Source organism: Polypterus senegalus, chromosome 1 (genome assembly GCF_016835505.1).
Source record: "Polypterus senegalus isolate Bchr_013 chromosome 1, ASM1683550v1, whole genome shotgun sequence".
NCBI classification, from domain to species: domain Eukaryota; kingdom Metazoa; phylum Chordata; class Cladistia; order Polypteriformes; family Polypteridae; genus Polypterus; species Polypterus senegalus.
In genome coordinates this window covers 221,903,385-221,914,312 of record NC_053154.1, presented here as the reverse complement: position 1 = coordinate 221,914,312, position 10,928 = coordinate 221,903,385, and the positions used below count along the sequence as shown (strand labels likewise).

Below are 10,928 nucleotides of genomic sequence, written 5' to 3'. Positions count from 1 at the left end.
CGTTAAGAAGTGCCCACAAGTTCTCGATAGGGTTTAGGTCAGATGAGGAAGGGGGCCATGTCATTATTCCTTCATCTTTAAGGCCTTTACTGGCTGGCCACGCAGTGGAGAACTTTGATGCAAGTGATGGAGCATTGGCCTGCATAAAAATCATGGTCTTCTTCCTGTATCACTGTTTGAAGAAAGTGTCTTCAAAAAACTGGCAGTATGTTTGGGAGTTGATTTTGAGTTTATCTTCAATGCAAAAAGGTCCAACTAGCTCATCTTTAAAAATACCAGCTCATACCAGTACCCCACCTCCACGTTGGAGTGGAGCTCTGTGCCCATTACTGATCCACAGGTCCATCCATCTGGTCCATCAAGAGTCGCTCTCATCTCATCGGTCCATAAAACCTTTGAAAAAAAATCTGTCTTCAGATATTTCTTGGCCCAGTTTTGACGTTTCAACTTATGTTTCTTGTTCAGTGGTGGTTGGGTTTCAGTCCTCCTTACCTTGGCCATGTCTTGGAGCACTGAACACCTTGTACTTCTGGGCACTCCAGGTAGGTTGCAGCTCTGGAATATGAAAGTACTGGAGGATAATGGGTTCCTGGTAGCTTCACGTTTGATTCTTCTCAAATCTTTGGCAGCTAATTTGCGTCTTTTGTTCTCAACACGCTTCTTGCGACCCTGTTGACTATTTGCAACAAAATGTTTGATGGTTCTGTGATCACACACCAATATCTTAGCAATTCCGCAAAGTGCTGCATCCCTCTGAAAGACTTTTTACAATTTTTGACTTTTCAGAGTCAGTTAAATCTCTTTTTTGGCCCATTTTGCCTGAGGAAAACTAGCTGCCTAATAATTCTGCACACCTTGATATAGGGTGTTGATCTCCTTAGGCCACACCCTCCCTCATTACACAAATACACCATATCACCTGGCGTGCTTAAATCCAATAAGCATTCAAGTTAATACAGCTTGGAGTTGGAATATACGCATTAAAAATGATGATATGGTCAAAATACTCACTTGCCTAATAATTGTGCACACAGTGTATGTATATGTATATATATATATATATATATATGTGTATATGTATATGTATATGTATGTGTGTGTGTATATATAATTCATTAAGACCATGTAAGCAAGACACATAATTGCTAAGGAAGGAAGAGAAGGTAAAAGTGATAACAATCGAAACGAAGATTGAAATTGTGTGGTAATATGAGAGTGCTTTTCGTGTGACCGATCTCGCTAATATGTACAGCATGTCGATATCCATCACCTCGACAATTTTATAAAGAAAAGATTTGCTTAAGGAGGCTCCTTCTAAACAATAACCACCTTCTGTTACATTGTCCTCCTCCTCCTCCTCCCTTCCTGCAGCCCAAAGATGTCAAATTAAATGGTGAGTACAATATGAAATTGTTTCTAGAATAGAATGCCTTTTATTGGCACTATGCACATCTACAGTGAGATTAAAAGCAGCTCCTTTAGTGCAGAAAAAAAGTTCTGTAAAGGGCTTGTATGGTTGTTTTTTTAGCCTTAGCATAACGCCGGATCTACGGCCCCGCTTCTGCTTTCTTTCCCTCCTCCGTCTGTGTCGTCTCCTAGACCCGACAACAATCCACGGAGAGCCCGCTGGTCTCGCTATGTTGTCTGGGATGTTGTACGTATGATGAAAAATACTTGAAACAGATGTCTGGCTCTGAACACCGATGTCTATAAGGTTTTGACGGGTGTACCGGATGTTCACTGAACCGATCGTGCACAAACAAGGAAAAAGAAAAGTACAAAAAAGTGCACTGAAAAGGAGAGCCCTGAGCCGCTGCGACCATGCACCCCACCATGCTCCTAGCTTAATCTAGCCTACTTCTGGTAGGCTAGGCACTTTTTATAACTTTTTGATTAGCACATTAGAAAAATTATTGGTGTTTTGGTAAATTATGCACATTATACAACCGTTTTTTATTATGAAAAGGTTAAGTAAATGTTGCAGCAGGAGGTTCAGAACGCATTATGGGTTAGCCTTCGTGAACGAATTAAGTTCGTAAGTCAAGGGTCCCACTGTATTGCGTATTTCAGTTAATCAAATTTATAACCAGTCTCCGGAAATCAACCCGCCGATGTACTGTATTTGCGTATATAGTTTCAACACAAAGGTTTCATTTTACCAAACTTCTCCGCAATCACTTCCTGGTTTCCATCAAAAATGCCGGCAGTCTCAAATTCTCGCTGATAAACATGATAAATATACCTGAAGAGACACTTTTAAGGAAATTTAGAAAATTTTGCTTGGAGAAGGGGGTCGACTTTAAATACCAGTCATCGGTAAATACATGTAATTTAGTAGGTAGAGAAGGGGGTCGGCTAATATACTGAGTCGGCTTGTATTCTGGGAGCTACGGTAATCAAGGGATACCTGTATTTGAAATTGAAAAATAAAACTCTCACTTAGAGAGGATCTGTTCAAAACTTTTGTTAGAATATGGTAAGACTTTTAGATTAAGCATTTAAATAGGGGAAGCAATATTCTTCTTTTTTTTTTTATATTAAATTAATTGCTCTTGCTATTGGCTTTCTTTCTTCTGGGCAAGGGTTGATTGTATGGAGTTTTACTTACTTTTTTATTGAAGTATTGATTGTATGGAATGTAAACTTCTTTAAATTTTTTGAAAAAAATAGGTAGACAGAGTCCTATGTAAGTGTGAGTGCAAGATTTCCCTGCAACTATATATGTCTGTTAGATAATAGATGAGTTTCCTAGATGGACATCTGTAACAAGCATGGTTGCAATTGGATAATGAATGCAAGGCATCAGTTGCCTTTAACTGAACTGTGTAAGACACAGCATTAAAAAAGCAATTAATCTTGCCATCATTTCATCTGCTGTTACAAATTTGTGACCCTACAAGTTAAATGATTAGAACTCGTATCTCTTCCTTCAAATCATTGAACTCTCAAAGCAGTAACCAAAGCCTGCGTATGTTAGTTTATTTGCTTTATTTTATTACACACAATTTTTCTTTGGGTAGGAATTCTGTGTAAAAATGGTTAACCCCGAGTGCCTGTCGCGCTAAGCTGTTTTGATCGATCCTATGCAGTAGTGCTAAACTGCAAGCAACTCTAGGATAGAAATTCTGGAGTCTCTTCTCGTGTTCCTATATAATATAAATAGATCATGCCTTAAGACAGTTTGTATGTATTTATTTCTTCATCCAGTGTTATGATCTGAATGCAGTGAGGTAGACAGATTAAGTGCGTGATCATAACCATGTAGACTCTAGTTGCTTTTTTCTTAGAATTACATCCAATTAAGGAACGGTTGTGTGGTATACTCCACCCCCTTAGCTTTCGTATCGCTACTTTAGCCTAAGCATCAAAACAGCATGTTTTTATAACTAGGAATATTTTGGAAAAAAACCTGTGATTTGGTTAGTTATAGTGAAATGTTGGCGTGCACATTGAATCATACTAACACGTGGTTTTACAGCGAGTGCAGACACAATCAGTGAAAGCTGACTGTTTTATTACATTTGTATACATTATCAGGAGACCAGTATATGCATTATGATTTTCTCACTCCGTACAATACAAAGTACACCGCAAGCATCATTTTGTAAGTAGTAGTTGCATTCGTGGAATAAGAAAACTATGCACAGAACACGCGATTGCATACAGAGCGCTGGTCAAATTATTACTAATTATTTGGCTGATGCTTTTATTCAAGGCATTTTATAGCATTTATGATACAAAGTGATGCTGGCAAGGTACTTTCTATTCCAAGGTTTGTGAAAACATCACACGCTACGTGGTAGTTTTTTTTGTTGTTTTTTTTAATAGAAATTTTGCACTGCTGAGAAACAGGTTTCATTCTGAAACAATATTATTTCACAAGTTAGTTGCAGTTTACATGATTGTCCAAATATAATAAAAGTAAATATTGCTTTATCTTGAACTTTAAAAAATTGTTTTGATCCAAATTAAGTTAGATTGAATTCATTTTAGATATTTTTAGAGGTTTTAGGTCAATACTGTGATATTTACCATCCAAAATATTGCAAATGTCATGATACATAATTTTACCTATATAACCCACTCCTGTGTAGTGTTATGGTGAACAGGAAGTGACAATCTGTTCCTTAAATTGTAATATTCAAATATTTTGTCCATAGTTAGTGGTAATTGGATTTCTCGTTTACACTTCTAATAAGGCTATAACAACATTGGAATGTACAATTTAATGGACCCAATTAAATGCATTCCTAACATTTACAGGATGGATTGTGAACAGATTATGCAGAGTTATTTCAGTGATGTCCCCAGTTGATAGAAATGCATAATTTGCACAGTAAGATATAATTTGACGTTGTGTATGTTTTAATGCTGTCTAGTGATGTAGTAGTTTTTTTATTCAATATTTTTTCTCTTGCATATTGAAATTCTTTTTTTCTTTTTGATAGACAAAACATCACAGAATTGGTTTAATGAAAGCTCTGAAAAGCATAGCTACACGTGGTACAAGAATGCAACAGAAAGTGACAAGAGGCCTATTTCTCAAACAACAGCACTTAAATCAGAGAATAAAGACTCTCTTGACAGCTGGCATTCATTTGTGGACTTAAGATCTGACTCCCCTCCTGCAGATACTTTAGAAGTGAAAGAAACTACATGGATTGAGGAATATGGTCAAGAAATAGAGTCAAGTGGAGTTCAGCAGCCAGTTTTGGATAATTGTGGTGATTTAAATTCAAACAGTGAAAAACTGAGTGTTGAATTTGAGCTCTCAAGGGAACCTAGTGAAACTGAAGACATCTCACAAATTGTACTCAGGCCATCCAATTGCAGGACATATCGTAGGCCCAAGAAGAGTAAACAGTCCTCATTAATGGGAAATTCTGATCAGATAAGTCACTGCACTGAGAAGTCCACAGTCAGAAACAATTCAACTGCTAAAGTAGAAAGCAAAACATCTAGCACTGGAAGAGGAAGGACTAGAGACTATACCGTCTTACACCCTTCCTGTCTTTCTGTGTGCAATGTCACCATTCAGGACACAATGGACCGAAGCATGGATGAATTTACTACTGCAAATCCTGCAGACCTAGGAGAGGCTGGCCGGCTAAGAAAGAAAGCAGAGATAGCGTCAGCTAAGCAAAACAGGTTTATAATTCTTTTAATGTTTGTTTTTCTTATGAGTCAATTAATATATTTCATGCTTATACTTATCACTCAACATAGTTTTGGTGGTATTGCTGGTTTTATGCCTTGCCTATTTCTTTTTACAGCTTTTAGTTAATACAGAGTAATTTCTAAAGAAGTCTTTATCTCTAAGTGTCTTGATACATGCTCAATAATTCAGGTAAGGAAATGCTAGAAAGTTGGGAAATATGTCCAGATGAACAGAATCAACTTTCTAGTGTTTATCTCTAAAATGCAATATTTTAAACAATATAAAAATTAGACACTTCTTGAAAAAGACTATGAAAACAGGCATTTAAAAAGATCAAAATAAGATTCTTCTTCACTCTGTTATCTACATTTTATTTATAGATTGTTTTTCCAATACTCAGTTGTTCAAACTGTGTTATTCATTTGCAAATAATATGTTTATGTGTCTAGAGAAAAGTGGTGAGCTTAATATGATCATTTACTGTGTTCATTTTAACATGTTTATTAAGAGCTGAAGGAATATAATATAATATGTGAAGAACTTAAAGCACGTTTTTCTGGTTAGAACAGTTCTTTTAACTCTTTAGAAGATGAAAGTGCTATCTTTTAAATATGACAACAGTGTAGTTTGCAAACTAAGACTGTTACAGTGAGCAATACTGAGATGATGATTGACAGTTCAAGTTATGAGGAGATTAATGGTTTTTGTCTTTTTTTTCTGGTGATTAAATGAAACCTGGAAGCATGTATTAAATAATGTGTTAGTTTAAAAAGCAGTTACTCAAGTTAATTTAAATTCTGTTACCACAATCTGCTAAACTATGAAATAATTTGATGGGATAGGCAATTCAGCCCATCAGGCTTACCAATTATATTCATTCAGGTTCTCCTAATTAACACCACATCATGATTTGAAAGTCCCCAAAGTCTTCCACTCTACCACATTACTTGGCAATTTATGTCTGTGATAGCTTCCAACATTTGTTTAAAAAAAAAAAAAAAAAATTACCCTTAACTTTCAACTTAAGTCTCTTTGTTCTTGTGCTCTTGTTAAAGAATTTGTTTTAACTAAACCACAGGCATCCACTGTAGTAATTCCTATCATAAATTTCAATACTTCATTCAAGCCCACTCTTAATCTCTTAAGGTTTAGCTCCTTCAACCCTTCATAGCATATACTTCTCAGTCCTTGAATTAACCTAGTCACTCTTCTCTGCACTCTTGCATTATTGTGATACTGTACACAGTACTCCAGGTGAATCCTCACTACTGAGTAAAATAGCTAAAGCATAGCATCTCTTGTCTTATACTCTACTTACTGTGCTATATAATAACCTATTATCCTTCATTTCTGTAAACTATCTAGATGTCAATAAGTGACTAGGTCTTAAACTTTAGGTTTTTCTCATCAGGTGTATTTTCAACTTTCCAAACCTTGTGTACTCTTAACATTTTTACTTCCTACGTGATACATTCCATTTACTTAAAACAAGTTTCACCTGCCAGTTTTATCTTACCAAGCCTGTGTATTGATCAGGTTCCTCTGTTAAGATTCAGTGCATTCTGTATTCTGATCAGGTTTTCAGATGATACTAGGAAAACGGAGAGAGAACTGTTGGGATGATACCCTGTTGTAAACAGAGTTTTTAATCTTTTTAGTCAATGTATTTGCATACATTCAAACTTATTTTTTCTTCCTATTTTGAGAATTCAGGTCACAATGTTTTTTCCCCATTTTTAATTTATGTGAAGACATTCCCGCTCTTCACAGTAATGATACACCATCCTCAACTTGGGTTCATGATTTGACCACTGTGTTTACATTGTATATATGACAAACCCAAGACAGCCTTATGTTTTATAGTTTAATAAATCAAGGTAAAATAACTTAACTTCACATTCATGAATTGCTTTCATTAACACTAGAATCCCAGAAGCCTACTAAAAAATTTTGAATCCTTGCCCACCTTAAATCCCTTCGCACCTCTCAATCAGCGTCTTTTTTGTTTTGTAAATCTGTCAATCAGCACAAGCCGCAACCAGCCTGCTGTCCCACCCCCTGCTCAGCCTGGGGGGAGGGGGGAATGGAAGTTCTCCCTGATCAAGCCAAGGTTCCTTATCAGCGTGTGAGGTTCCTGGAGTTGTGTACGGTAAATAATACAGTATATCTTTATTTTAAATACATGCATTTCATGTGTTTTCCGTGTCTACAAAGATCTGGGTAAGTGTAGGATTAAAGTAAATGCAAGGCAAGAAATGCTGAACACATACCTAAAGCAGAAACTGTTTCCATGTTATACAAATAATGACATCAACAACATTTATTTATATAGCACATTTTCATACAAACAGTAGCTCAAAGTGCTTTACATATTAAAGAATAGAAAAATGAAAGACACAATTATAAAACAAAGTAAATCAACATTAACATCGAATAAGAGTAAGGTTCAATGGCCAGGGGGGACAGAAAAAACAAAAAAACTCCAGATGGCTGGAGAAAAAATAAAAAAAAATAAAATCTGTAGGGAATGAAGTACATGAAGTATATAATGTGTGAAGACTTTAGTCTAAATATCATATAAACATGTGCGCTTTTATTAAAGAATATAACCAAAGGAATAAAAATTGATAAAACATGTTGCTGTCAACGAGTTAAATACTCAAGCTCAAATATCAATTGACAGGAAGTTGATATGTATGCTTGAATGGTGTAGAGGTAAGAACTGCTGCTTTACAACTCAAATGTAGCAGTTTAAGATTGGGTGCTCTGCGTTTTGAGTAGTGAGCTGCATAATAAAAACATACCTTTTGATTTGAGTCTAACACCCGGTGTAAATTTTGGCTACTTGTAAAAGTTAGTGCTTGTGTTTATTATTCAATTTTATTCTCTCGGTGACGTTGTCTTGGTACAACAAACTCATCCTTTCACAAGAGCAGCGCTGTGGCTCAGAACTATTTGTTGCAGCGGCAATCAAAGATATGTCTCGTGACCACGATCAGACTGGACAAAGACAGAGGCGTAGCAACATACAGCTTCTTCACAGCGCTTTCGCTGGCTAATAGACTGCTGCATTCTGCTTGGCACCCTAAAGTAAAATGGGACTACTACCTGTAGCTAAAGTCACTTCAGTACGAGACTTCATAAGGACAACGTGAAAAAAGTTTACTTGAGGTTTTTGCAAATTTATTAAAAATAAAAAACGGAGAAATCACATGTACATAAGTATTTACAGCCTTTGCCATGAAGCTGAAAATCGAGCCCAGGTGCATCCTGTTACCCCTGATAATCCTTGATGTTTCTGCAGCTTAATTGGAGTCCACCTGTGGTAAATTCAGTTGATTGGACATGATTTGGAAAGGCACACACCTGTCTATATAAGGTCCCACAGTTGACAGTTCATGTCAGCACAAACCAAGTATTAAGTCAAAGGAATTATCTGTAGACCTCCGAGACAGGATTGTCTCAAGGCAAAAATCTGGGGAAGGTTACAGAAAAATTTCACACAGTGCACAGTGGCCTCCATCATCTGTAAGTGGAAGAAGTTCGAAACCACCAGGACTCTTCCTAGAGCTGGCTGGCCATCTAAACTGAACGATCGGGGGTGAAGGGCCTTAGTCAGGGAGGTGACCAAGAACCCGATGGTCACTCTGTCAGAGCTCCAGAGGTCCTCTGTGAAGAGAGGAGAACCTTCCAGAAGGACAACCATCTCTGCAGCAATCCACCAATCAGGCCTGTATGGTATAGTGGCCAGACGGAAGCCACTCCTTAGTAAAAGGCACATGGCAGCCCACCTGGAGTTTGCCAAAAGGCACCTGAAGGACTCTCAGACCATGAGAAACAAAATTCTCTGGTCTGATGAGATAAAGATTGAACTCTTTGGTGTGAATGCCAGGTGTCACGTTTGGAGGAAACCAGGCACCGCTCATCACCAGGCCAATACTATCCCTACAGTGAAGCATGGTGGTGGCAGCATCATGCTGTGGTGATGTTTTTAGTGGCAGGAACTGGGAGACTAGTCAGGATAAAGGGAAAGATGACTGCAGCAATGTACAGAGACATTCTGGATGAAAACCTGCTCCAGAGCACTCTTGACCTCAGACTGGGCCGACGGTTCATCTTTCAGCAGGGCAGTGACCCTAAGCACACAACCAAGATATCAAAGGAGTGGCTTCAGGACAACTCTGTGAATGTCCTTGAGTGGCCCGACCAGAGCCCAGACTTGAATCCGATTGAACATCTCTGGAGAGATCTTAAAATGGCTGTGCCAGTTTGTTCAACATCATTGTTTTTTTGCAATTATTCCTTATTAGAAAACAACCTGCTAGATATCATAGAAATTAGTGTAGCACACTATCACCAAGCGCTGTTAATGCTTTATTGAATGTTGATGCCTAGTTGTGAATTGCTGTTTCTTTTCTGTAGACCAAAAGACAGTAATCACTGAAAAAAGTTGCAAAATCACATAAGCATTTCATGGCACACAACGAAGATCATAGACTAAATCTGATTTCCTTTTGAAGTGGGAAGTTGAAGTTTCCATGTTCCTAGTGAGAATTGTTCACTAGAATGCCCCCCTTAAGTTTGTTTTCCAATTTGGAACCTCTGGGCTGGTCCGTCAAGTCTAAGTTTGTCCAACTTCAGATCCTGATGCCAATCCAAAATCACGCTATACACGAAGAACTTTAGTGAAAGCTATAGTATTTACTGTTTGTAAGAACTTCTGTCTATTTATGTCTAATTACCATTCATATTCAATCTGTGGACATAGTGCTACAGTGTTCGGTTACGCAAAATACCACATAATTCAATGTCAGTCGCTATTCATTCTGATGGAACTTGGACAACAAAGTTTTTCCTTGGCCACATCCGTATTGTTTTCTCAGTGTTTCCTGGAATTAAGTCAACTTGGGTGTAATTTAATTTCTAGCTCCTGTGTCTGACTTCTGAGGTAAATGGAACACAATGTAAGGTTAAGAATTATTTGCCACACTATTTATTTCAGTTAGACGTCATGGAAGCCATCTGCAGCAAGTGGATGATTATGGATAAATTGGTATTGCTGCTAGATTCCATATTAACATGGGACAATAACAGCAAGGGTTTCAACCATGCTATAATGATTATCAGACTTGATATAAAATTGCTAAAGATGACATCTTTTAAATATCTTATATTATGGGATCCAGTAAACCTCTCTCTAAGAAAGTTAAAATTACTAATTACTTTTGCTCACTCAAATGCCCTACGCGCTCTAACCCCCTGACTCTGGCTCTAAGTAACAGCGCAAGTACATATGCTAAACCAAGTTTGTATGTACTGTATAATATTAACAAAAAGAGCAGCTTACTACTGAAAACCGCAAATATAGGAGTGAGTGGGGATTGAACTGCAGACTCTTGATTACACTTGGTTTGCGTCTGTACTTGTGCTGCTACTTAGTCAGATGGGGGGCATTAGAGCGCGTGAGCTTATTCAGTGCAGCAAGATCAACACACATGTTGATATTTTTTTCTTTCAGTACATGTGCCTACCCTGTTTATATATCTAGTGACTTCTCTGCCTGCCAATCTCTATATTATGCAGTGCTCTGTCTGTCTGTGTGTTATGGATCTTAAAATAACAGTTATAAGGACACTTGTTCATGTTAATTGCAGTCTCAATTGTTAAAAAATATTTTAAAAGGAGCATCCCAAATGAAAATATAACGATCTCATTAACTGACAGTGTATACCAATTTATAAATTTTATGTCCGTTTGAGGTTAAAAAGTA

At 37.3% G+C, this 10,928-nt stretch overlaps 1 protein-coding gene across 1 annotated transcript in view; it reads left to right on the top strand.

Moving 5' to 3' along the window:
• waplb (WAPL cohesin release factor b) overlaps positions 1-10,928 on the top strand; it is a 229,923-nt gene that overhangs the window by 48,187 nt on the left and 170,808 nt on the right. The window contains exon 3 of the mRNA XM_039769232.1: positions 4,449-5,148. Coding sequence (XP_039625166.1) covers positions 4,449-5,148 — 700 coding nt within the window. The remainder of the gene's footprint in view (positions 1-4,448; positions 5,149-10,928) is intronic.